The sequence below is a fragment of the Pithys albifrons genome, chromosome 16, assembly GCF_047495875.1.
Source record: "Pithys albifrons albifrons isolate INPA30051 chromosome 16, PitAlb_v1, whole genome shotgun sequence".
In the NCBI taxonomy this organism is placed as follows: Eukaryota; Metazoa; Chordata; class Aves; order Passeriformes; family Thamnophilidae; genus Pithys; species Pithys albifrons.
The window spans coordinates 8,885,791-8,913,634 of record NC_092473.1 but is presented as its reverse complement, the minus strand read 5'-3'; the positions used below and the strand labels follow the sequence as shown (position 1 = coordinate 8,913,634).

At 45.3% G+C, this 27,844-nt stretch overlaps 1 protein-coding gene across 1 annotated transcript in view; it reads left to right on the top strand.

Moving 5' to 3' along the window:
• The window catches only part of SYT17 (synaptotagmin 17), a 34,700-nt gene extending 7,185 nt beyond the window's left edge, over nt 1-27,515 (top strand). Inside the window, exons 4-8 of the mRNA XM_071571057.1 lie at nt 2,761-2,909; nt 3,336-3,955; nt 13,142-13,262; nt 13,955-14,110; nt 26,344-27,515. Coding sequence (XP_071427158.1) covers nt 2,761-2,909; nt 3,336-3,955; nt 13,142-13,262; nt 13,955-14,110; nt 26,344-26,540 — 1,243 coding nt within the window. The 3' untranslated portion in view covers nt 26,541-27,515. The remainder of the gene's footprint in view (nt 1-2,760; nt 2,910-3,335; nt 3,956-13,141; nt 13,263-13,954; nt 14,111-26,343) is intronic.
• The last annotated feature ends 329 nt before the right edge of the window (nt 27,516-27,844 follow it).

The window sequence follows — 27,844 nt, the reverse complement described above, 5'->3', positions numbered from 1 at the left end:
AGGTGGAAATGATCCCATGCAGCTTCTGTTGGCATAGAGTTCAGAAGCCAAAGAAGATTTCTGTTTTCACTGTGTTGATTTTGTGGTCTTAAATCTCCATGTGTGTCTTTGGAGGTAGGGAAGGATATATGGAGTTAGATGTGTGAGCAGGGTTAGAATTTGGACTTTGTTTTAGAATAAGGTGTTTAATAGGGCATGTTTTTAAGTGCTCAGTGTATGCCAGTTGACCCCTCATTCTTTTTTTCCTCTCTTATTTTTGAAAAAGGGGATTTTGGATTTAGTGGAAACCCCTACAATGAAAAGTGGATTTGACATCACCATATATTGCATTTAGATGCGTGTGTTGAATTTGGGAAAAAATCAATTTATTGTATTCCCTGCTTGCAGCCTGAAAGTGTTGTAAAAATAGATCTAAGTTTTCAGCTTAGATCTTTCTATCTTGCCACTTCTTCAGGGGCCCAGGACATTGATGTAATGCAGAATGCAATTTGTTCCTTCCTCACTTTTCCTATCCACTCCCCTGGGGAAAACTGCTTTTATGGTTCTCACTGTCCAACTAGCAAACATCTGAATGCCTGTGCTTAATGACCCTTCCTTTATTTTCTGCCTGTAGGTTTTCCCTTTGGCAGCTCTGAGACACCTCATTGTCCTGGAAATTCAGGAGGGAATGTTAAAGCTGCAAGTTTAAACCCTTCTTTGTGGGAGACTATGGATTTTTCTCACCTTCTGAATTTCTTACAGTGAGAGCTTAGGGGAAAAAACCCTTCCTGCAGGGAGTCCAGTTGTATTGACCTGAGTGCCTGGTAGCTTCTTGTTATTTCATGAGAAGCACTTACATCGTGGTCTTTGCAGAAATGGGCTGGGAATGAGGGTTTATGTTGGAGTTGCCTGTTAGGAAATATTCTACAGAAACTCCAAAGATAAACAGTGCACACTGTGAGACTGAATTGAAATCAGGACACGATTCTTCTTTCCAAAGGTTTGGATTAAACAGAAGCAGAGCTGCTTTAACCAGAGCCAAAGTTTATTTGAGGAAAAATTATTGTGGCTCAGTAGCAATTTCCTTACTAAAGGTCATCTGTATGTTATTAACTCACTATTACGTTTACCCATTGTAGAACATCCTTAATGCCTCTCTTCCTGATTCCCTTTTCACCCTGCCTTCGCCTCTTTCTGTGCCTTTGCTTCTCAAACACAGCATATCCAAATGCCACCTGTGATTGTGTAGACCTGCATTTATGCATGAAAAAGCTATTTGTGTTCCAAGTGCCGATTATAAATCAAACTGCATGATTTGGACTGCCTTTAATGGGCTGCAGAACTGTGCAAATACTGTAGGCCCCTTTCAGCATAGGGTTTGGGTTTGATTATTAAAAGAATTTCTTTTTTAATTGGATGAGTTGTGTGAATCTTAATTGGTGAGACTGGCATAAATTCTGCTGTGAACTTTGTGGATTTGGATAAGAATTTCCAGTTGGTTTTTGGAGTTTGGTTATGGGGGTGTATTTTTGTATTTGAGGGGACTTTTCTGCAAGTTTTCTGCTTTTCGCAGAATATATGAATTGCTCTACTCCAGTCACTGGTTACTAATGATAATATCAACTTACTTCATTTATACCCAGCTGAGCCATTCACCTAGAAAGGGTGAATTGGAAGAAAAACTCCAACAGAATTCTCCTTTGCTTTGCTAATTTCGCACTGACTCGTTCCCTGTGATCTGCTGCTATTTTCTGTCTCATGGATTTGCTATTTTGCACGATGCAGTACACATCAAGTACCATTGTGTGATTTCATTTCCATCGGCAGCACTCCCTTCTGAGCAGGCAGTTGGAGACTTTATCTTCTGTAGTTATTACTGTCTGCCTTTGCCCTCTTTCAGTCGAGTTGAGGGGCCCTCACTGCCTTTGGGAGTGACTACAGCTGTGACAATTTGAGGTTTTAAACCAGAATGGTTTTATATGTGAAAACAACTTGTGTGTGTGGGTATGTATATATATTTAAACAAACTGAAATGGGAGTTACATGTGTACTTCTCTATGATGCCAGTCTTCTGTTGAATCTTCTCAAAAATGCTACAACTCTCATCAAAACTTGCATTGTCATTTAGATCCTGCCAACTTCCCTGCTCCCACCAAGACCCCTGAGCAGTAAAATTACTGTCTGGTGAGAATTGTGTCTGGTTTATAAAAAGTAGATAAAAAGCAGCCAATTATTTAAAAAGGCATGTCAATAAATAGCTCTTAATGAATTGTACTGTAAGATCGAGTTTTGAAACTTTTCTGGCATAACTGCAAACCAGTATTTTACTGAGAGCTGTGTGGTAGGTTTGGGATATCTGAGCATGGAGGTTTTGCCATGCTGGTACATTCTTTGTAAAGTTTTTTTTCCAAAGCATAGCTGACAATTACAGCAGTAAGCTAGCTTGAGGTTTGTGGGGTTGTGTTTTTTCTTTCTTTTTCCTTAGAGACAAGTATAATATTTCTCATCAAGATCTGAGTTACATGTGCCTTTGTGGCCTGTGTTGTCATATAATATTGATAAAACTCTGTTTGAAAGACAGGCAGAAGGATAAAGAATCTGTTTTTTACATAGGTTTGAAGTCAGTTGCTCAGCCTTTTGCTTACCTGATAGATCAGGAGATATCCCACAGCATCCAGGGATGAGCACCCTAGATTAGCCCCAGAATGCCAGAACACATTGTTATTCTGTATATACTCCTTGTACTGGGTTGAATCATCCAAAGGTCTCTCGTTATAACAGGATAAGCAGCCAAAATGAGGACAAAGATGGAGACTCTGATAATACAATCAGTGAGCTGCCTCCCACTCTTCAGGATGTTTCCCCTGACAGAAGGCGGTCGTCGTCAGATACATCACGGTCCACTTACAGCCTCACGCGGCGGATTTCAAGTAAGGTCGTCCTTCCAACATTAATGTAATTCTTATGGGGAACAAAATCAAACTGTATGCTTGCTCTTTCATCTTTTAGACAGGGAATCAAGTCAAGATGAAGGTACATTGATTAAAATATCGTCCTGTTCTGCAGGAACACAGTGGAAGGGGAAGGGACCAGCCCTGTTTTTCTTGCTGAAGTATTTGTGTGGTAATTGCATGTGAACATGGACCGGGAGGGAAAAGTGTAGGCGAGCTTGTGCTTTGGTGTAGCGAAGGGTGCTGTTAATTGCTGGAAGTGCAATGAGGAGAAGTCCCACTGTGGATCCTGCATTGCACAGACACAGAACAGCTGTACTCAAAGAAGCACCCAAAGTTCATGTGCACCTGTAATTGCTTCAGCTGAGTTTCTAACAGTTGTGTTTGTGCATTTCTCTTGTTTAGGTCTAGAGTCGAGGAGGCCAAGTTCTCCACTAATTGACATTAAGCCTATCGAGTTTGGAATAATTGGAGCTAAGAAAGAAATAGTTCAGCCAACTATCCTGCGAAAAACCTACACCCCAGATGACTATTTTAGAAAATTTGAACCAAGACTGTACTCTCTTGACTCAAACAGTGATGATATGGACTCCTTGACAGATGAGGAGATCTTGTCGAAGTATCAGCTGGGTATGCTGCATTTTAGCACACAGTATGATCTGTTGCATAATTATCTAATAGTGCGAGTCATTGAGGCTAAAGATCTGCCTCCTCCAATTTCTTATGATGGTTCAAGGCAAGACATGGCTCACTCCAACCCCTATGTGAAGATCTGCCTTCTTCCAGATCAGAAGAACTCCAAGCAGACTGGAGTAAAACGCAAAACACAGAACCCAGTGTTTGAGGAGAGGTACACATTTGAAATCCCCTTTTTAGAAGCCCAGAGAAGAACTCTGCTTTTAACCGTAGTGGATTTTGACAAATTCTCACGCCATTGTGTTATTGGCAAAGTGTCAATGCCCTTGAGTGATGTAGACCTTGTGAAAGGTGGACACTGGTGGAAAGCCCTTGTGCCTAGTTCTCAGGTAACAGAATTTATCAGATTATTGATGCAATTTTTCTCACTGTTTTTTTTTTTGTAGAGTTCCTTTGCCTGTTGGCAAGTAATGCAGTTTCTAATTAGTCATTGTCATCTTGTTACTACAAAATCTGTTGGGTTGGAAGAATGTGGGCCTATGACTGGTTTTATAACTCACAGTGTGAGGTAGAAGAGCTGTCTTTAATATCCAAAGGAGATGGCCTGACCAAAGGTCCTATGTCAGCTTAAATGAGAACACCTCAAGACTGCTTTGGAGGTCTGTGCCTTTGGGAAGGTGTTTCTTGTTGCTGCAGTGACCTGCATCCATTCCCAGCCACTGCAGTGACACTGTCACACCCAGGACATTCCTGTGATTGTTAACATGACTGTGCTTTGAGGTCAAAAGGGGCACCACTGATGCCAGGTCAGTAATGATTTGATTCAATAAAGCATATAGAAGATGAAGAGACTTGTAGCATAATGGATGACTAAAATTTGCACAGGAGTGGTAGAATTATTTTCATCATGTCCCTGAAAGAAATGAACTTGCTGTAAATATTTGTCTGGTGCAAGTGGCATGTTGGATGCATTTTGGACTTGATTCAGCCATGCAGTGGGAAGGGAAGAGGAGATGCAGGGGGTCTGTGTGCTTCCACCTTTGTTCTCAGGAAAGGGTCACCTCCTTGCCAGCCAGGTAAAGGCCTGTTCAATGGAAAGATCTGAGCTTTGCAGCCAGAAATAATGGTTAGCTACCGAATTTGCCATTAGCAGTGTCACCCACATAGCTAGAGGCACAGAACCCTGTAAAAAGCCAAATGAAGAGCATGGTGTGAGCAGCATCTCAAATATTTGTGTTAGGAATAGGAGTTTTACACAAGGCTGGTGTAACAAAGTTGCCTCACCCAATTCCTTGCCTGCTCTGGGATTGCAATTTTTAAGATTTAGAGCCCTTGCTGAATAAAGCCCTGTGTGAAGTTGGATGGTTCACATTTGCATTGATTTTTGTGTGTTCACTAAAGGGTGGCATAGCCAAAAGTATTAGATGAGATGAACAGTAAATCATTTGCCTCACTGCTGATTTGCAGTGTGAGTCTGAGAGTCTGATTTAGAGTAGAAACTTGTGATGAGGCACTTGTGGAAGTGAAATCCCCTGAGCAGTGTTTATAAGTGAAGCCAGCTCAGGCTCTGACTCTGCTTTGCCCTGTGTGTGTAGAGGGGCTGTGAGTGCTTTTACCTCTTTCTCAGACCTGCTGTATCATGTAAGGGGATGGAAGATCAACGCTCCAGGTAACTGCAGGAAAGCCAACTGGATTTGGTGTAATAGGCATAGGAGCATTGTGGGATTTGCTTGAAAGATGTTCAGGCAAAAAAGAAAAGTTTTGAAAGTTATGCACAAGTCAAAATCATGGGGTCCCTGAACATGTCTGTGTGTAGGGCATGTCTTTGTGCCAGTGAGATCTGCTTTGCTTGGTAGAGTGGCAGTGAAGGGCAAGGGGCCAGTTGTGTTATGAAGTGGTTCCTAAGGAAAATCATAGAATCACAGAATTGTTTGGGTTGGAAAACACCTTTAAGACCATCAAGTCTGACTGTTAACCCAGCACTGCCAAGATCACCACTAATCCATATCCCCTCACTGAACCTTTTCCCGAAATGTTTGTTTACAAATGCTTGCAACACTTTTCCCCTTTTTTTGGTGCTAGCAGTTCATCACAGGCTCTGTCTTGTGTATCTGAGGACAGAGCTCTCCTCTTTGCATCCTGTTATCCTCCTGTTATTCCCAACATCCAGTTTTGCTTCTCCCTGCCACCCTCTACTTTTGCATGATAAATACTTCTCTGTGTTATGTATCTCTCTATGAGTAACATGGACTCATTCCACAGCTAATACAGACCTTGATTAGACAAGATCATCTCTGCCTTTGTGTGCCAAGCTCAGAGCCAGCTCTTCCTTTCCCCTCTCCAAAGTTTCATTGAAAGCTGCTGCTGTTTTCAGCAGTGCTGTCTGCTTCACCAGCATTCAAGATAAATTATTTATGCAGAAGTTGGCATTTCTGATATTTATAAATGGAAGGAGAAAGAAAACTCTGTTTGAATGGGCAGGCCTAACCTTAGAAGCCTTTTACATTTATTTCCTTGCTATCATATGGAAAAACTTAAGCGAAGTCCTCTACTTCTTGATTGGTAAAGTGCCTTGGTTCAGTCCTTTCTTACCTCTTTGTTCTTTTTATCTCAACTGGCAGACTGCAACTGCAAAGGGAGCAACAGTGCTCATACAGGACATCCTGGGAGGATGGTTGGTGTCATCTTCCCATGTTTTCTCAATGATAAGATTTTCATTGAGTAAGGTAGATTTCATCTTAGTGGTAATTAGAGTTAAATTAATTGATCAAAGGGTTAAAATAAATCCTGAAAGAAGTAAAACAATATAGCTTATTGCTTTGAAAAAATGCATTTTAATGTCTTTTGATAACAGTGATGCTAGTGCTAGAAATTTTTGAGGGTTTTCAATGAATAGTTGCAACTTCTGCCTGTGGAATGATATATTTGACATGTTGACATTTTTTTATACTTCTCACTTTTTTGCTTGATTAGCTGAGGGACAGACAGCTTTTATCAGTGTCTTGTTGGATTGAACCCGAGCCTGCTGAAGTGTGCTTTGTATTGTGAGATCATGATAGATGGAGACAAAAGAAAATAAAATATGTGCAGTAGCATTTTATTTTGCAGAAGGTGTCCTTGGATTCTGGAGAGCAGCACAAAGCCACTGTTCTCGTTGTTAGTCAGGGAAAGTTTGTCAGTCTGGGTTGGCTGCCCCCGGGGCTGTGACACGAAGCAGCAACTGGCAGCACCCCTGCAGTGATAAAAGATCATGTTGGAGAAAATGCTGAAGCAGGTGCTTGGAAAACCAGTAACAGGAAGGAGAGAAACACAGACAGTCATAGACATGGTATGTAAAGATGAAAGACACAAAATATGTGAATTTTTCTTTTTTCTTTTTTTTTTTCCTAACTGGAATTTATAGATAAAACCATCATGAGCTGGAGAGAGGGAGGAGAGTGGATCCAGATGGCAGGAGCTGTGGAGAAAGTTTTCTTTTCATACTGGTGGGAATGGGAGGGCAGCAGGGTTTATGGAAGAGCAGAGAAGTGTCCAAGTGGTATCAGCTAAGGAGAACATCCATTTTACACTTGCTGTCTCCACCTAGGAGCCATTGACATAGAGGGTGCTGATAAAGTCAGGTACCAAGTCCTTGTCCCACCATCACACTGAGCCCTATTAAGCCCAGAGCTGGAACACTGCCTTAGTACAGGACTGTTCCAGCATCAGTGAGCTGGAAAAGGTGGGAAATACCAGGAATCTTGTGGTGTGTGCAGAGTCAGCAGGGACAGTGAGCTTCTCCCAGCTGAGGCATGGTTCAGCTTCTACAGCCGGTGGCTCCATTGACTTCACTGTGAGCTGGACCAAGATAATCTCCTTAGGCCTGTGGATGGGATGTACAGCTCCTCAGTGGGTGAAAGCCTGTTGTCATTAATAGAGGAATATCTTCATTACCAACTCATGGAGTTGCTTGTGAATGAATGAAAGAACTTAACTTTGGGTGTAACAAGGTGGGTGGTGCAGCACTGCCCTGCTCCTTATGTCAGGAATGGGTGCTCAGAGAACCTGAGTATGGGTGAGCAGTGTGTTTTCCTCTCAGCCTGAAGCATCAATGCAATAAACTACTTGATGTCAATCCTCAGGCATAAGACTGTACCTGCACATAAGCACTCTGAGTTTGAATCACACATTCGGTGCTTAGAGGGGTTGAGTCTAAAGCAGAGGCACTGGGGAGCTGCTGCCCGATGCATCATCAGAGCCAGCAGCTAAGCAGAAGGACTTAGTCCTGGTAGAAAATGTCAGTGCAGGTATTGCCAAATCCTTTTGCTTTGGTAGTTCTGGGAGGCATTTTCTTGCAGGGTAATTAATGCCTTTGTAAAGTGCAGTAGCTGCTCATGGAAAGGCTCTTGAGTCCAGTCCCCATAGGAACACTCTGCGCTCCTTAAATAGCCCCTGAAATGTGTGTGGCTTTGCTTAATTACCATGAATGAAGTTGGCAGGCCTTGCTGTGTAGCTGGGCTCAGATTCACACATTTCACTGCTAAAACTAATTCTGAAGCACATGTTCAGGACCCCAAGTTTTATTGACATATGATTCATTTATCTTTTGGCAGATTTGAGTGGGCAGGAATAAATGTTTTAGACCAGCAGTAATGAGAGCTTGGAGATCATTCTACAAGAGAAAAAAAATTGCCTAGTTGTGGTGAGAAAATAGCATGAAATTCCTTCTTCCCTCAAATTAAGGAATTTCTGTAGCAGAGGGAGTATGTATTGAACTTGTTTTTTTAACTTCATACTATGAGTGCACTAGAATGACCTGTCAGTTCTTATGTTCGGGATGGTACGTGCTCCACAAACAGAGTGGCTTTGCCGTGGCAGCTCTCTGCAATTTTTGGTTCCCATCTCAGGGATAAGCCTACAACAAGTACTAAACTGTTGTTGTTGGGAAGCAAAAGGGAGAAAGGAATTTGAAATTCAGGTAGTGACTCATTTCAGAACATTCCTCTTGGCTGCTACATGGAATCTGTTGTGCCAGGTGGTTATAGCTTGTGGTTTGGAGGCCCCCGGTTGTGCATGTACCAGGTTTGCTCTTGGTGCCCATTGCAGCCCTGAGAAGGAACCATCCTTGGAGATCAGGGATGATGTCTTGCATTTGGTAGCACAGTGCATTATTGAGATTAATGCCATCCCCATCTCTCATACAGGCAGAAAGTGCTGGACAGGCAGAGATTTAGTTCTGAGACTTGGTACAGCAGCTGGCTGAAGGCTGTGTGCATCAGTGTGAAGTGGGGGTCCAGGTTTGTGACAGTCATGGGAAATTAAATATGGAAAGCAATGTTGTCAGGATTTTTTTCTTTTTTCTCACCCTATTTCTTTTTTTTTAGTTTATTTATTAGCTATCCTAAAGCTTAGTGGCTGCCTAGTTGAAGGAATAATGCAGAATCAGTGATGGTGAATGTGAATTGTTTGTGTGGGGCCCTGTTTGCTCATCAGCAGGATGTTAAAAGCCAGCCTGGCAGCTTACCTGTGGCCAGTGTGGGAGATGCCCTGGGCAAAGCCTGGCAGATACTCCTACCCTGCAGGTCACTGGAGCTGTGGGAACTGTGACAGGATGCCATGATGGATGCTTGTCCATCCTGATAACATTTTTAGCTCTTAATCGGTTGGTTTTCATATTTTGGCTTATGACATTCTACCATTTTTCTTTCACTCTCTATTTTCCCCCCATTTCGATTTCAGTAGTTTTTTTCTCCCCTTTCTTTTTTCCGTCTTTAAAGCTGAGTAATTTTTCTTCTTTATTGTTTTCTCTTTATCCTTGTCTATCTCTTCTGTTTCCAGCTGTCATCCTCAGTCACCTCACCACGTCCCCTCAGTGCTGTTCACTCCTTGCCATTTCTCAGGAGGACTGGGATGCTGTGGGGTGTATTTTGCTGAGGAGGAGCCCAGAGGAGGGGTTGGTGGGGGTCATGGACGGGACCTCTCCAGAGGATATCTTCTCCCCAAAGCTTTTTGCACAACAGAAGCTTTCTTATGGCCATCCAAACTGATGCAAAGACAGTTGCACTTTAGAAGCGATTTTGTGACTCATTTCTGCATACATTCAGTTGGTGTCTGTTACATAGGAAACACTGTTCTTATCCATTGGTAAGTATTTTTTTTCAGGTTCTGATCCTTAATAGCTCAGCCCTCCCAAAATGATGGCTGTGTGTCACAGGATGCTGTAGAAAACCTGTTAGAGCAAACTGTTCTAAACCATCAGTTTTCTAATGTGCCTGGAGGTATCATCACAGATAACCTTGAGGAAGAAAATCAATCTGAAACTTCATTAGGAGTGTTGCATAGATGTCTGTGCTGATGTAATGTGCTCTGGTTCCCGTCGGGAACTGGGGAGGGTTTCAGCTGCAGAATTTTGCTGGTGTTGTAGCAATGCACAACAAACAGTCTGGGGGTTGTGAGGAACGAATTACCCTGGTTCAAACAAGATGTGCGAATGGCATTTATTAAAAGCTCATCTTCCTTTGAGGGAGCCTCTTTGTGTTCCAGAGATGGCAGAAAAGAAAAAAAAATTCGTCTTCAACATTTCTGGGTTCAACCCGGGCAGAAGGTTCTGGACTATAGGTGAGCCCAAGGCTGTAAATACATTCTGGCTGTGTAATACAGCTGTGTAGAGGAACAGCCAGGAGTGAAATGTTAATCAGAGCTTCAGGAGAGTCTCAGACATCCCAGACTTGGTGTCACTCCGGCATCTCATCAAATAGGAAATTGCTTTTCCAGGGTCATCTGGGATCTCGGCAGAAATCAGCACATCATCAGCATAATAATGGCAACTGAAATGATGCCTTAGCACGGTGGTGCTGAGAGGCACCTCTGCACGCTGTCTTCTGGGAGCAAAATATTGAAGGCAAACCCAACAGCATTTTAGTTTCCTGATGAAAAGACCTAGGAAACATAAAATTCAGGCACTTCCTTGCCCTATGATAAACAGTGTGCCGATGACACCTCTCATGTATGAACTCTTCAGCTCAGCCCTTACGTGAGCCTGGGGTTTGGGAACACTCCAGTGTGTGACAGAACAAGAGCCACACTTCTTTTTCTAGGTTGCCTTAATGCTGATGAAGATGCCTGGGCACAAAGGGCAGTGGTTAAGTGGTTATGGCAGCACACAGTGTTTCCAGGTGTGGGTGAGCAAGACTGTCACATCAGCAAAGGTAGCCATGGCATGAGCTTTTCGGGGAAAGCATAGGGGACTAGAATCTTCTATGGGTATTGGAGGTATGCCTTGTACCTCCTGCTTCTTGGAGTGACCTGTGAATTCTTTGTTTGCTAATGATGCCAGGTTACTGCAGGAGAAGGCTGCTGAACATGGTGGAGCACAGCACAGTGGAGGCAGTGTCAGCCTGGCGTGCAGGGGGAGGAAACCTGGTGACTGACGGCCACTGATTCATTTTCTCGGCCACTGATTCATTTTCTCGAGTGCTTGACATCCCCTCAGGCACCAGGGCAGAATTTGAAGCTTGTTTCCCAGATCCTCGTGGCTAAGCTGGAAATAATGCATTTATAATATCAGAGGCAGTTTGCTGCTGGAATTAAGTGCCTTGAAAAGGCTGAGTCACTTGTCTGGGGAGGTGAACTATCCAGGGATCTGGGCTTCCTTCTGAAAACCCCTCTATTACTGCTGCAAATGCTGCTGGTGCTCTGCCTGGAATGGGGATGCTCTTTCCTGCTGGTTGTGAGCATACCCATCCTGCTATGGCCTTTGTGGAGGTGGGGACTGAACGATCCTTCCCTTAAAATAATTAACTGAATTATGGGCATGCTTGAAAAGCATGAAGGGGTAGAAGGTTCTCTTGAGTTTTGGGAGATCAGGCTTGATCTGAGACTCACTAAAGCTGGTGGCAGTCTGTTGACTGCCTTGAGTGGGTCACACTTAAAAAACACAGAATTTTATCTCTCACCTTACTCAAATCTAAGCCTAGATAGCCAAAAAAATTTTCCTAGATGTACCAATATCTCTGTTAGGTTAGGTCCTGTGGAAAATGAGGTTCCACCTTTACCTATTGAAGGCTGGTGGGTTAGGCAGCAGTGGTTCCTTCCATAACTTCTGCAGGGGTGACAGGACATGGTGCTGCTGAGGGTTCAGGTAGGGGCAGATGCCTCGTTCTGCTGCGTGTACCTTGGTGGGTGTTACATATCCAGCCTGATACTGTCACTGCACGACATGGGGCTTTTTCTATTTTAATGAAGCATAAATGCAAATTAATTGAAAGCCTGGAGATCTGCCTTCTCTTGCGGAGCTTCACCACTCCTCCTTGGCCCAGGGAAACCCCTTAGTTCCTGCAGTTCTTGGATAAGGTCAGCATGTTCCATCAACAGACAGCTCCAGAAGTAATTATCCCAAATCTTAATGTAAAAAAACTGTGCTTTTTTGCTTGCAGCTGAATAGTCATTAATTGCTTGGGTTTCCCAGCAGCCCCTGCCTCAATTTTGCCGAGCCATTGATGTCTTTGCCAGAAACTGTGCCTTGTATGCTGCTCCATCTGCTAATGAACCTGGTTCTTTGGGTCAGTTCAGGCTGTCACTGTGTCTCAGAGCTTTTTACTTTGTTGTCTACCCAGCCCTTTAGTCTCTGGTTTCTGTAATCTAATATTTGGGGCATCAGTGAAGATATTTAAGCCTTTTGCTATGATGGCAATACCACTGTCACTGCTTTTCCTCTTGGGAATGGGCTTTGACCACCTGATGTAGTTTGGTTTTGAACTGTGACTATTTGGGATGAAGAACTAGCTCTTCACTCCTGCATGGAACTGAAACAAGGCAGATGAATGGATGTCCTGCCTGGACTGGCTGGTATGTTTTCAGTCTCCAGAGTTGTTTCAGTGTGTGTATTTTGCATCTGACAGTAAGAGCATATCAGAGCCAGGTCATGCGAGGTGGGAGAGGAGCAGTGATGTCAGCATTCCAGCTCTTTAATTACTAGTTTTAAGCATCATTAAGTAGAAGGAAAAGAAATAATGGCTGCACAGCCATACTGATGCAAAGCTGTGGCTGTGGTGCAGCCTGATGAACAGAAGGCCACAGTCAAGCTGTTCTGTGGTCTCTGGGTAGATGGCTGGATGCTGAGGGAATGTCTCCTCTGAACTGCCTTCTTGTGATCCAGGAATACATTAACCCCTGCACGCCTGAGCTTCCTAAGTGGCTGGTGTGGTCCTTGGGGGCTGGGAAGTAGAGAATGTCTTCTCCAGTGGTTTTGTATTCTGCGTGTTGATAAGATCAGAACCACCTGGAACCATTCAAAATGGAGCAGATAGAAACTACTGACCATGCATTTCTGCCTACTTTTAGGTCCTCTTTGAACTGCTGCTGAAAATCTGGTGAAGGATCAGTGATCAAAGAATGATGTTCATTTGGGGGTAGTATTTTTACTTGCTTCTGCTTAGGACAAAGTACCACCAGATGGTTCTTGGTTGCAGTTCAGAGCGTGACTAAAATTCGTTTTTCAGGCACTTAGACAAATGGGATTTATTTAATTTCTCTTCATTCTCTTCCCTTCCCCTCCAAGCTCTGTTCTAAATTTCCACATTCCCTTTTCCCATCAGAATGAAGTGGAGCTGGGTGAGCTGCTGTTGTCCCTAAACTATCTACCCAGCGCGGGAAGACTGAACGTGGACATCATTAGAGCAAAACAGCTTCTTCAGACAGACATGAGCCAAGGTTCAGGTAAAGGGCAGTGCATTTCTCACATTACTCATGCACAGATTATATGTGCCTTTAAAGCAGATCAGTGGTAAGGCTGCAAATTGTGGGGGACCCAGGGGAATTTGAACACTCTCTTCCTATTAATACAGGGCTCTGGATATTTGTCTTATAATGTATAACCAGGAATAATGACAGTATTTGGAGTGCTTACCCTGAGATACAATGGAGGGTGTGAATACCTTTGCCTTATTTAAAGTAAAGATCTCTGTACCAGAGTGAGGTGAGGTACCAGGAGCTTTAATATTCCCCCCTTGTACTCTGTAAGACAACCCATGGGCATTGCTCCCTGCTGGCTCTGAGCGTGCTGGCTGGTAAGTGCTTCATGCATATGTCTTCATGCAGGTGTTTTCCCCATGTTCCCTGACCCAGCCACTGCTGCTGCCAGAATATTGGCATTTTCCAAAAAGAACAGTATGCTTGGTCTCTATCAAGGTTGTCATTAACTGTGGTTTTGGCAGGGAGTATTTTTAATCCAGCTGCCTGACTTTTATCTCCACTGCAAATCTCTGGGAGCAGTGCAGGGGTACAAGTCCCAGCCATTTCCAAAGGCTGTTTCTCGGCGTGGTTCATCTCTGTGGTGCCCAGCCTTCATGAACAGGCTACTGACTCATGATGCCTGTAATGCAGACCCTGTGCTTTGTGCTTTTTGCCAGATCCCTTTGTGAAAATTCAGCTTGTTCATGGGTTAAAATTAACAAAAACCAAGAAGACCTCCTGCATGCGGGGCACGATAGATCCCTTCTACAATGAGTCCTTCAGCTTCAAGGTTCCACAGGAAGAGTTGGAGAATGCCAGCCTGGTGTTTACAGGTAATTGTGGTGGTGTTTCTGGCTCAGCATGGTCGTGGTTGGCTCTGAGGTGAACAAACCATCAGCTGTGTGTGCAAATGAGCCTGTGCAGGACAGTGTTTGTCCCAGTAGCCACCCTGCAAGGGGTGGGCATCACTGAGGTCTCCGGGGAAGATTAATTAGCACTCTGTCCTCTGCAGAAGCTGTTCCCAGCATTGCCATCCAGCAGCTGGAGCTGGCTGGGAGTGCACTGTGTCAGTCCTGTGCTTAATTGGTGCCATTTGGAATGCTTTTGTGCAGAGGAAGAGGAGGAGCATTAATTGCACTTCTCAGTGACAGCCAACTTGGGCATGAAGTCAAAAATTAGAAAAATGAGAGGGCAGTAGTGAATGATCCCAGAGCCCAGGCACTGGCAAAGATTTGACATGGTTTGCTGGTGAGATGATGCAGCTGGAGGTGTCTCACATGGACCTCACCTATTCTATAAGAAGACTTGTTCGTGCCTTTATTTCTAAAGGGCTTGGATTCAGTGCCAAACCTTGTATGGCAGAGCTGAGGTGGACCCAGACACAGACCATTCAGGCTACAGGCCAGGAGCAGTCCTGAGCTGACCTCACTTGAGAGCTTTGTAGCACTGGAGATGTTTGACTGGGATGGGAATTCTTATTTTTAAACTATTTCTGAATCTCTTATTTTTGTTCTCAAGGCATGAAAACAGGCAGTAGAGCTTGGCAGTCGGGGTGCTGCTGGGAGCAGGAGTGGCAGAACGCAGGGATGGTCCCTGACTAGGCACCAGCACTGGGCAAGGGACCCTCTGTGCTCAGTGGCATTCTCTGTCCCTTCCCAGTGGAGAGGTCATGAGCAGGGCTGCAGGGACCCCTCTGAAGGGTGAGTTTGCCTCCCATGCCGTGACTTCACCCAGCCTATGGAGCTGTGGAGCTCAGGCACCGTCAGGAGCAGGGTCAGACCTTCTTGCCATCTGGAGGATCAGAGGCCCTGGGTGGTGGGACCCACACTTTTGCCTAACTGGGCTCTCAGGCTTCACAAACATGTTTTTTTGGCAGCTTTCCACCCATTACTCACCATTTTTTGATGAAGAGAAAGGAATCTCCTTCTGAAAGGAGGTATTTTAAACTATTTTAAAATTTTACTTATTTCATGGCAGATACAGGTGTCAAAGCTGGTACAAGGAGGTTAATTTCAACCCATTAGTTTGTTTCCATACATGTTAGAACAAAAGTGATGCTGATCAGCAATTTAAATTTTGCCCTTCATGCTCAAAAATTTCCTCAGCAAAACATCTATAATTAATCACTGCTTTGCATGCATGTCACCCTGACTGTACCTTGCAGGTGCAGTGATGAATTTGTTCTTGGAAGCTTCCATCAGGTGTTCTTGTGACAGGCAGGAAACACTATTTTCCCCTTTTCCTACTAGTAGCAGAAAAGGCAAACAGAGTAGCAGCTTTGTGTAGTCAGGAGGGTGAAGGGAGCATGCTGCTCCTTGCCATGGTGGATGAAATCAGTATTAATGAGTGGATCTCTGGCTACATTTTTGTGTGCAAAGGGATGTATTCTCAAATAAGCCAAAGGGAACTTGGTTGATTTGTCATCGTATGTCTTGCAATCAGATTTCAGCGGTGAGCCTTGTAAGTGGTGCTTAACTTTCAAAGCGACATATTGCTTGCTTTGAATGTTGCAATAAATAATCCCAGGGCAGAAATATCCCCAGCAGCTCCAATGCTGGAATGGAACATGCAGAACTTTTTGGAAGAGTGGTGGGGCCAGGTTCTCCTGGCCACTCTGGGACTGAAGGGTGACACACAGCTTGGGCACAGCTCTGCTGCCAGTGTCCTTGGGCTTGCTGCTCCTGGTGTGCTTAGGACACTCTCGTGTGAGATGTGAGGATTGTGTAGCCAATATATAGCTGGAGCCAGATGGATTGGTCATGTTGTTGTGTTTAAGCCTTCTGCTGTTTCGGTGCCTGCACTGTCACAAGGATTTGTGAATCAGGGCTCCTGCACAGGCACCTGCAGCATCACGGGAACAAGCTGTTTATGGGCATGTAGTGGTGGTGAAGATGCTGAGCCACATTCAGTGTTCACTTAACTGCAGAGTTGCTCCAGATGTTGGTGGAGGTGTACCCCCAACAGGGAGTGCAGCACTGGTTTATTCTTGTGTGCATCTGTGAGATTTTACCACAGCTTAAGGACTTGTAATGGGTTTTGGCATCTTCTGTTAAAAGAAAATCAAGAGCAAATAGTTGGCAACATGGAGAAGCTGTACCTTGCAATGTAAGGGTCTTTTTATTTTGCATGTCAGTGTAGCAGGGGCATAGTTTTGTTTTGGGTTTTTTTTTTTAACTTAGGTGTTTTGGGTTGGGGCTTTTTTGATGCAGTGGTGCTTCTTTCTGTTGTGTATTTTGTTGGGAGTTGTTTTTTATTTCTTTTTTTTTTTTCAATACGCATCTCTAGTCCATTAGGTCAGTTAATTAAATTTGCTGTTGAGTCAAAGTCCAATTGAAAAGGAAAATAATCCTGCTTGACGGGTGGGTGATGATGCTTTGAATGGAGAGAGAGAGAGCTGTAAAAGCAGTCATGGGAGCCAGAAATGAGTATGTCTTCAATAATTTAGAGGAACCTTTTTTGTGGCTTCATATTTTGGACCCAGTCTGCAGCTGTCCTTACATTGGCTTGGCTTCACTGGAAAGTCATGGAACCATGCCAGTTCCCATCAGCTTGGGCTCCTGGCTCTTGGTGAGGCTGATACCACACTGCAAAGTGAGGCTCTACCCAGACAGAGGAAGATTAATTTTTTTTACCCTGTGTGTTTTTCTCTTGTGCATCTTGAATCAAACTGTCTGGTTTGTGCACTCTGGTAAGGATTTCTCCACCATTTTGCTGTGATTTAGCAAGGATTGTGTGTGCAAACATTGCAGACGGACAGTGAAGCACCGTTCTGCCCTCTGCTTTCCTGGAGGTGCTCTGGAGAGCTGGACTCCAGACCAAATTGAGGGTTGAAGCACACCTGGCTTAGGAGAGGGGCAATGTGTGCCTCCAAGATGTGCACAGTGAGAACTTTGCATTAGCCAAGACTGAGGAAGGTGGTGGTTGGGCTGGTGCTTTGATCTTTCATTCTCCTTAGGCATATAAGCATTCAATACTGCAAATTATTGGCATTTACAGACCAAAATGCTTCTCCTTCCACATTGGTGTAGTACATGTTGTACAGGCTGTCTTTCTGCCTTCCCCTTTGTTCCTACCTCAGATACTTACTGGAGCTGTCACTCCACATTTACATGTCCCATTTTAGTGCCTAAAATGAGGTGGGTTGAGCTCAGGTGGAGATGTCCTTTCCAAGAGGAGGCATCCAGGGTCAGGGTTGCTGCTGCAATTATTGTCTTTTCACAACTTCTCACCAGAAGAGGCTGAAACCAGAAAAGTCACTGCTACTCATAACAAGTCTTATGTCCTGACCAAAAAAAAAAAAAAAAGTGTGGCAACAGCTGGTGGAGATGATGTTTGATTTTCATTTACTCTATCAAATATGTTGTCTAGGTAATAAGCAGCCATATACCTACTATAACAGAAATGCACTTTTTCAATTTTGTCTTTTTTTGGTAACTTGACACACATCCCCCGTGTGCCACCTTCTGCTTGAATGCAGGCAACTCATGGGCTCACCTCCTGCAGATAAATGGGGCAGGCTGTGAAAGGCAGGGTGTTCTCCAAACTGTATACGCTTGTGAACAAAGGTGTTAGTTACTCTTTGTCCAATGCTAAGGGGAAGATGGAGTTTGGCCCTGGCAGCAGGGGCTCAGCTGTCATTTCCAAGAAGAAAAAAGGTTATTTGAGATGCAACTGCAACCTCTGTGCTCAGGACAGCTGCATGTTGGGTTCCTAGAGACCCTGTGCTGTACCTGCTGCTGGATTTTGGACAGGCTGTCCTCTAAATCCCAGCCTAACCTTCAGAAATCCTGGGCTGTGTAGCAGGAGGGCACCTGAAATCTGAACACTGTAGTATTTTGTTAATGATTATAATGTTGTTAATAACAATCGTCAGTAATGCTGTTTGCCTTGCAGTAAAGCCCAGATGGCCCAATAAAAACCATCAGCACTCCAGGGCAAACTGCATCTTGGTGACTTGTTAACATCTTTTGATCCCTTACCATAAAAGAGACAACCTTCAGCACTCACATTTAGGGAATATTTATCTCCCCTAGGTCCTTGTGGTGATTGTGTGTGTCTTTCTCCATTTAAAAAAGCTCTTGTACGTGTTTAGATGGCAGGATCTTTAGGGCTTGTGAAGTGATCAGAGTCCCCAAAGAGGGAAAAATCATTTTCATGCTCAGGATACTGTCTGTGCAATTGCAGAGGGAAAACCTGTTTTGCCTCCTGACCTGGTGGAGAGTGTAGCTGGAGGGAGCTAGGACAACACTGGGGCTGATGGTGTCTGATGGAGACTGGTGATGGGGCTCATCCCACTGCACCATTCCCATGTGGAAGTTGAACATGACTTCAGCAGGACAGGATGCTCTGCCTGGGGTAGGGAAGCAGGCTGAGCCAGGATTGGAAGCTCCTTAGCCCTTAACAGTATTTGTTTGTCACCATCAGCTCTGGTAGTCAGATTTGTGGTTGGAGACAAGGTGATGCTTTTGGTGGTTGATTTTCCTGGCTGTGTGGAAGCCTGACCTTGAGATGCCAGGACTATCTTTTGATACCTGTTTGCAGAGATGGAAACCACCATGTGTCTGGAGTCATCACACATCTACATTTGGATTTGCCAACTCAGGTGCTCATCTCTCCTTTCTCCTGTTGCTTTTTCTTTGCCACACCCCCCCCCCAAACATTCAGGCACTTTGTCTTTTGCACACATATATGAGGGAAAAAACTTCTTTAATATATGTGTAAAATTAACCTGGGATTTTTTCCCATACTTGAATGCAGAAGGAAGAAGAGGTTTCTCTTTTGAAACACTATCATGTTGGGCACTGTAAGATCTCTTAGATGGATGGATAATTAGACAATTTGCTGCTAGAAAATTGTTTCTTGTTTTCTATTAGACGTGTCTTTCTGAAGTACTGGCCTGTCTGTATATTTCCCATATCTGGAGCTCAGAAGCAAAATCTAATCCTTGCTTAAACCTGTGTAATCCTACATTAGCCAAAGCAGAAAAAATGGAAAAAACCTATTGATGTCAGCACTGGGTTTCTGGGGATTTATACCTGTTTAATTTAGATCAGAATATGGCCTTTGTGTCTGGTGTTATAGAACAGTTGATGCATTTATACAGCAGACACCATATGGTCCATGCCCAGGTCTGGGCAGAGCAGTGCATTCCCAGCCGGTGCCTCCCACCATCCCAGACCTTGCTCTGAGTCCTGGGGCCACATGAGGTGTCCCAGCAGGTCTCCTGAGTACCCTTGGGGTGGCAGGAGAGTGGCATGTGCTGGTAGGGGGAGACATTGGCCTCCTGCAGCCTGCCCTGTCTGGCAGAGCCTGTCTGCAGAGGGTACGATGCAAAGGCTCCAAATCCCCTTTGGGAGGAGGAAGGTCCCTGTTGCTCAATTCCCATCTGTGGGGGACTGACAGTGTCCCAGTTTCATAATAGATGCTGTTTGTCAGCCTGGAGGAGGTGACAGCAGAGCAGGCAGCGAGGGTGGGTTAGAGGTGCTGAGTGGAGTCCTGCAGCCCTGATCCTGGTCCGGGGTCACTCAGGGAAGATGCTCCATGGGTAGATTTGGCTTTTTGCAGCACACTGGCTTCTTTAATGAGGAGAGAAACACCATTAATCCCGGTGAGAGCAACAAGTTGCTGGCACTTCCTGAGCCAATCTGCTGCTTGCTTAGTGGGCAAAATTAGATTCTTCATATGGCCTGACTTAGTTAAAAAATGTACCGCATCAGACGTGGCAGAAACGGCTTGTCCTGGAGTTCTCTGGAATCTTTTTGAAATCTTATTCTCCTAAAGAAACGAGCAAACCCTCCTCTCTCCAGACCGATCAGTGCTTGTTCCTTTTGCCAAGCCCCTTAATTTAAGCAGTGTCATGCCTCTCCTGACCTCTGCACTTCATCTTGTTTGGCTCATGCTGCGGTGAAAGGAATTGTTCAAACGTCTCACAAGGCTGTAATCTCCCTGTGTATCAAATGAAGAAAAGTCTTGGTGGCAGGAGCCGCTGTGGGTGGCAGGGCAGTGTCTGAAAATGGAATGCCTGTGCCTGGCCCTGTAGCCATCAGAGGAGATGGATGATTGTGCAGGCAGAGGCTGCCTCTCCCTCACAGCCATCCCCGCCTTCATTTGCAGGTGTCATACAGCTTTGGTGCTGGAGCCTCTTCGTGTGATGTGTGTAAATATGCATGAAACCAACCATGTGCTTTGTTGGATCTGGGGTTCATAGTGCAGAGAATCAAGATGCAATTTAAAAAAAAAAAAGAGGAATTGGAAGTGAAAAAAGCCAGCTGTAGATACTCCTTTTCAGTATCCTCCAGGCTGCTGCAAAAGATGCATCCAGCCGGTTATTCCAGTTTCACCTGATGAGGTAATTTCATGAGGTGTCATCCCTGTGTGCCCTTGAGATCTCAGCAAGACACAGTTGTGCATTTGCAGTTTCCCTGTACCCTGGGTCCCTGCTGTCTCCCACAGGACTTTCCTCTCCCTATCTGAGGCCAGACCCTGCTCAGCCAAACTCCTGGCACAAGGCGTATCTGCAGGGTCCCCTTCCCTGGCTGCCCCAGCCAGAGCACAGGAGCTGCCCTTGCTGGAGGGAAATGATTTTCCAAAGTGAGTTTCTCAGTGTGTTGCCATTCATCCTCAGGAGCAGTGGCTGGATGCTGGAGCTGTGCCAGGATTCAGCCATGCGCTCCGGTAGTTCCAGCTCCCTCTGGAGCTGGGCAGGTGCAGACATTGCAGGGAGCAGTCTCACAGAGGAGGGGCTGGGAAGCCAGTTTTACATGCACATCACAGCCTGATGGAGATTAAATTGATAAATATGAAACCATGGCATCTTCTCTGCTTTTCTCTCCTCTCTACTAAATATGATGGACCTCGTTCAGGGAGCAAAGGGCAGGATTTGGTCCATACCTGTGACCTTCTCAGTGTGCATCATTAGCACAGCTGCTACTGCTCCTTGCAGCACCTCTTTGTGCTAAACAGCTTTTCAATATTGATGTCAAGCAGTTCAGAATTAGTTTCCAGTCCTACTTAACCTGACAGCTCAGCCCCACTGGCTGGTGGCAGCACTCGGCAGTCGGCACAGATAGGGCTGGGCACTGGCTCCAGGGCACAGGCTCCTGCCTGCCAAGGCTGGGGTGAGGCATTGCCTACCCAGGTGGGGCAAGTGTGTGAAAGGGGGCACCTTCTGAGACCTTGCCAGGCACTGGGGTTGAAGTGGGAAGTGCAGGAAGTGTTGATGGGTCAGTACCAACAGCATTGTGGTTCTACCAGAGAACCTTCTGAGATGTGTCCTCAGGGAGACTCTGCCCCTCAGTTGCCTGTGTATGACCTTAGGCATGTTTTTGCTTATTTTGCTTTTCTCTGAGTTAAATGGTTTTAATTGTGTTGCAGGTAATGATGTAGATAACTGAAGAAGAGTTAATTATTTGTGCTGAAGCTCTCAGCTGTTCCAGCATGCTGAGATTCCTCTGCTGTTACTCCCGGAGAGGCAGCAGCAGAGGCGCTGTGTGGCTGTGCTCAGTGGTGCAGCACAGCCTTAACTGCTGAGTAACTGCTGAGCACATCTGGCAAAGGGTTTGCAGGACATGCAGAGTTTTCGTGGCCCCACCTGCAAGGTGCAAGCTTGTCACCATCACATAAATAGTACTGATAACCTTCAAGTTAGCTTAAGGAAATTTTCTGAGTTAGTGCCCCTCTCTGGTCATTTCAAGACTGCTAATATGTTCAATTAGAGCATGAATTAGTATCTGAAATGCCAGTGTAAATTTTACTATTGCACATAATTCATAGATGACAAATGCTTTGCAGTTGTGCTCTTCACGGGTAGTCATTTTCCAAGTCTCAATGTAGAGGCAAAGGGGAAGGTAAAGGTAAAGGGTTTCTCATCTGGATCTGGTGCCAGGGCTGATACCACCTAGGCAACCTCATGAGTTGGTTGGTGACATGCAGAACAGTTGACTGGTGAAAAGCAATTCCACGTGACTGAGGCTGGTAGGAGAAAAGGGAAAGCTCAGGCTGGAGTTGCATCTGGAACCAGTTGTTGGAGCTCCAAGTGTCATCGCATCTCCTGGAAGTCACTGTCCTGCTGGGGAGAAGCTCTGGGCTGTGCAGTGCCTGACACCCACCACGCTGTGCTCTCAGCCCTGCAGGGAGCAGGCAGCCAGGCTGGAGGGCACTTGGCCACACCTCCTGTGCAGGAGCCCTGTGGGGGACATGGGCCCCTACCCCAAATAAACATTTCATGTGGCACCCCATCACTTGGATGTGAATCATTTAGGAGCACTGCATCAGTAAGTATATAACATGAAAATGTTTTATTTACATCATGTAACTTGTCAAGAATTTAGCCCTTTTAATGGATATAAGTGAACACAATTTTCTTCTGTATTTCAGCATTTCTATTTTAAAGAGTTTCTTTTTAAGAAGCCTTTCTGTTTCTAAATGCATCCCTTGGTAAAGAACAGCTGCGGAAGGAATTAGTTTGACCTCTGCTTCTTTAATTGCTTTTTGCTCTGTGTTGGCCTAGAAATGGATGTTGCTATTGTGTAAATTACCACAATGGTGGAAAAAGAGCTCATGAGATCAGGTGTATACTTTGTCAGGAAAATAGGTTTCTTAAATGGAAAGCAGCATCTATCTGTTCATAACTAGAGTCTGGGTCAGTCTGATAATTACTTCATTTTCTGCTTCTGAGCAGCTCCATGGAGTTACTGTTTTTAGTGGCCAAGAGCAGATTTAATCTGAAATTTACTCTGAGCTCCTTTCAAACTCTGTCAGAGGATGCTCAGACATCAGGGAACACAGCTCAGTCCACTTGTGCTGTCATTTGAGCTTGGAGTGTGGAGCAGTGCCCAACTCCTGCCCATGGCTGGACCACAGGGGCTTCTCAACCTCTACCTGTTGTGGAAGAAGCTGGAAGGAAAAAGCAGGATTTTTGACTCCCAAGGCTGAGCACATGGAGTGGAGTCCTAGTCAGTCCATGAGTGGTGCATGAGGGGCTTGTATTGAGAGTGGTGGTAACTTCTTCTGCAGGGATTTGGAGCATGCTGAAGGGTCAGACATGAGTGTAAGCAGTGCAGCGCAGTGGCTGGTGCTTGCTTGTTGATGATCAAGGAAGTGGTTCCTCCTCTGAGAAATAACTGCTGCAGCTGAGGGAGGACCAGGGGAGCTGCTCCCCCTCCTCGTGCCAGGACAGGAGCCCACGGCATGTGATGAGTGCTGGTGACACAGCCAGCCTCTGCTTTCTGCTGCTCTCCTGGGCCTCTGGGCTCCTACAGTTCTCTTTTCCAAGCTGTTCTTGAAAGAACCAGTGACAGCAACAGGGCAAATTGTTCTCCTGAATGTGAACGAAGGAGAGGGTTTATTTTTGCAATACCAACTCTATACCCTGCTCCTGGGTAAGGTCCAGGACACAGCTCGGTACAACTCAGCCATCAGCAAATTGCTCAGCAAATCCTGGCCATTTATGAGTGGAATTCAGCAGTTAGCCTCCCAGAAAGGCATGTCCTTGAGTTTAAAAGGCTCATGGACTGGTGAGTAAAGCTGCATTTTTGGCACACAAAGATCTCTCATCTTTTGAGAAAGCTGCTGTGGTGAAGCTGTGAGTTTGTCAGCCTGAGGTCAATCTGGAGCCATCTCTTACAGTCTATGTGTGAATGAGCATTTGGCCTTGGAAAATGTCTTCCCTGTTCTTCAGCAATAAGTCTCTGTGCTCTCTACACTAGTTAATGATAGAAGCAACAATGCTTGTATAATTAGCTCATTAATACCCCAAGGAATTCAGCATGCTAATTACCTGACACGATGAGATAAGCAAGTTGCATTACAAGAATTCAAAATACTTGGATCAACAGTAAAATAACAGGTCCCCTTAGTTAGCACACCTGCTTGTTTTACAGTCCTGGCATGGAGTATTTTTGAAGAATTTATATGCCTGGGGTACTTCCCCACTGTTAATTTATACTGTGACTAATTGATGGCCTGTAAAACTTCCTGGTTTAAATTACTTGGTATTGTCTCCCACGATCAGGCTTCATCTTATTTAATTTTGGAAAAAAAGAATGGAAAAACATAAAGATGGAAGGAAATCCTGTTAAAAAATTTGGTTTGAGGGTACTTTTAGGGAGTTTTATCACAATATTTGATTTCTCTAGACTAATAAATCATAGCAGGACACTTAGTGTAGTCCTGCTAGCTATGCTTGTGATCCATTGCCTTGTAGGAGAACTCGTTAATAACCATGACAAGTTGTGTACTAGTTGGAGATGGATGGCCTAAAATTTCTCACTGCATCTTCAGAAGGTGGCTTTTCCAAATAACATGAGCCTGGCCTCTTGACAGGGGCACTTGCTTGGCAGCAGGTCTCAGAGGGTTGACGGCATCACCCCTAGATAACTGATGGGATGGGCAGAAATGATGCTGTCTGCCTGCTGGGGTGGTGAACCCCAAATCCTTTCTAACTGTCGTCTGAAGATAAACACAGTGCTCTGAGCTGCAGAGTAGGTTTTTAGGGCAATTATTTGAACAAATTACTTGGCCACTTGAAGGTTTGCTGTTACCTAAAATAACCATGGGTAATTTTGTGGGCAAAAGCATCTCTGCCCATAAACTGTGTGTGTCAGAGGTGTCGAATGGGATAAAGCGAGATGTAACTTTGCATGGCTTGATTTTGGGACTGCACTGGCAGGTGGTGCCTGAGTCACCCAGAGCAAGATTCCAGACTGGTGCAGTAGTGAGGAACCATCCTTTGCAGAGTGTGAAGATGACAGAGTGGCACATTAAAGTAATACTATTCAGTTGTGGGGTATATGGTAATAGGAAATCTGCAGCCATGACAAAGGTGCCTGTCTAAAAGTGAGGTTGAGTGCATCGTGCTCGGTGTCCTGCCTGCCTGGGAGGGTGTGTGCAGCCTTGGGGTGCTGCCCTGAGGGATGCCAGATGTAGCTTTGCTGCCAGTGCTGGTTTCCGGCAACCCTGGAGAGCTGGTGCTGGCAGGAGCAGCGATGGCAGTGCTCAGATCCATGCTGGCCTCACAGCTCCACACCACGCTGAACATGCTCTTGCTGTGCAAGCCTGGCTGGATTTGGAGCTCCTGCAGACATCTGTTCTTAAAAATCTCTCTCTTTCCTGAGGAGATCTTTTAATCCTTAATATTCCATCCACTGCCTGTGGATATCCCGGCTTCAGCTTGCAAAAGACTTTTTATTCAACTTTCTAATAAGTCTAGGCAGGGTTTCAATCTGCAGCACACAAAGTGCTTTTGCTTCTGTCTGGTGGGAGTGTTCAGCCTTTCCCAGGATTGGGCCCATCATTAGGGTTTGCTGCTGTGTGCGATCTTTTGTTCCAGGAGACTGAGCTAATCCAAAGGACGGGGTGTGGGACTGATGTCTCTCCCTCAGTTTCTTTCCTGGACTTCTAACAAGTAGCTGCAGTGATAATTATGGCAAATCGTTTCCATGTAAACATCCTGCTGACAGCCTGGATGTGTGTAATTCCTGTCTTCCAGTTGGGAAGGCTGTTGATTTGCACCGGAGTGGTTTGAGCCACGTGCATTTAGAGGAGGAGAAGTTGAGATGCGGCTTCTGCATTACCCCAGGCTCAGGTTGCTGGGTTGCTGTCGTAATTTCATGATTCCTAGGCAGAGCTTTTGGCACCTCTTTGCATGATGTAATTCCGCTCCAAGGCCAGATGGGACAGGGCTTTGAGCAATCTGCTCAAGTGGATGATATACCTGCCCATGGCAGGAGGGTTGGAACTGGATTGTCGTTGAGGTCCCTTCTAACCCAAACCATTTTATGATTCTATTTCATCTATTTTTGCTAAATTCCATTATAACTGTGGATCTATGTCTTGCTTATTTGAATTGTATTTTATTCTGTATTGCAGCTTATTTTATGCCTTCCAAACTCCTGGTTTGGTCTCTTGACATTTTTGAGATGCTGAGTTACATACCAAAAATGATGGTATCTGGCACAGACGGTTGGTCTGAGGGGAGATTTGTGGGGCATTTGGTTTCCTGGGACAGGGCTCTGAGTGGGTGGGTGATGCTTTTGCCTTGACCGGTCTCTGTTTCTGCTCTCCCCAGTCTACGGGCACAACGTGAAGAGCAGCAATGACTTCATTGGGAGGATCGTGATCGGGCAGTACTCGACAGGTGCCCCTGAGTCCAACCACTGGCGCCGGATGCTCAACGCACACCGGACAGCTGTGGAGCAGTGGCACAGCCTGCGGTCCCGGGAGGAGTGTGACCGTGTCTCTCCTGCATCCCTAGAGGTGACATGAGGTGGAAGACTGACAGCAGCCAGACCAAGCAGGTGAACAAGATAAAAAATAAACCAATGACTGAAACACCCCACCTCACACCCCACACACACCCCACAGCAGCTCCATTGGACTGAAGCAGCTGCCAGCACCCAACTGGCCGTGCTGGCCACTTTGAGCCATGTCCCACTGGGTTCTGGCTGTTCCCCTGGGGCCAGACCTCTCGCTGCTTGCCTGTGGCACTGCTCAGCTGTTTGCATCCCACGTGGTGGAGTGCGTGACCGGGTGGCATGGGCTGCATACAGAGGTGCCATGGTAAGCACAGAGCGGGTGGAGGAGTTGGGGAGTTGCCTCTGCTGTCCTTCCAATCCAAATCCATGGCTCATCCTCTAAGAGATACAAGTACTCATGTGCTCTCGTTGGTGAACGTGGTAATTAGGCTAGAATATTTTTTAAACAGTAGAACCTGTGGCAAAATCGATTTGGGCTCCAGTTTTGTCCTTGTACTAGTTTCAACAGAATTAAGCTCCTGTCAGTGCGTGTGTGTGCGTTTGTGTGCTGGGGCACACGTGTGGCTGTGCGGCCCCCACGTCAGATGGATCTGATGTCCTGTCAGCAGTGAGACCTGCCACTCTCCATAGCAGTCTGTGTAGTAGATACAGTGATGATATAGCAAAATAAACATATCCAATAGCATTTGTACCAGAAAAAACAGCTCACATCTTTTTGAACCTGTGCTGTGCAAAAGAAACCTGCTGCAGGGACTTTTGCAGTTAAGAAGACCCAAAATACACAGTTTTAATTTTCTTACAGACTGCAGTGGCTCTTTCTGTGTTGTGTGTGTTAACCCTAGTAGTTCTCCAGGTCACCAAGCAAACTTAAGTTATGGTCAAGCTGTCCTGTTGGTTGCTTCTGTATATTTTATTTTTTCACAGCATATTGTCTGGTATGATGCAGATTGTATATTTATTGAAAATAAAATTCTATTTAATTGTGCCATGTAGACTGAGGTGATGCTTGCTGGCAGAATTCATTTTTGGGTTGAACTCCCTCAGTTATGGCAGAAGAAAATCCAAAATGTTGGTGGTTTCCCCCTTGTTCCTCACTACAAGTTAACTGGGAGCAACTTGAGAGAAACTGGGTACCTGATGATGGAAGCTGGTCTTGAGAGGGAGCTGGATGCCTTGGTCTGGCCGTGGTGGTTCCCACCCAGAGCCCACCCAATGCGCTGCGGGTTGGACCTGCCAAACTCCAGAACTGGCACGTGGCAGGGAGGGCAGCAGTCATTTCCCTCCTTTATTAATTAAATGAAGCCCAGAATGAAA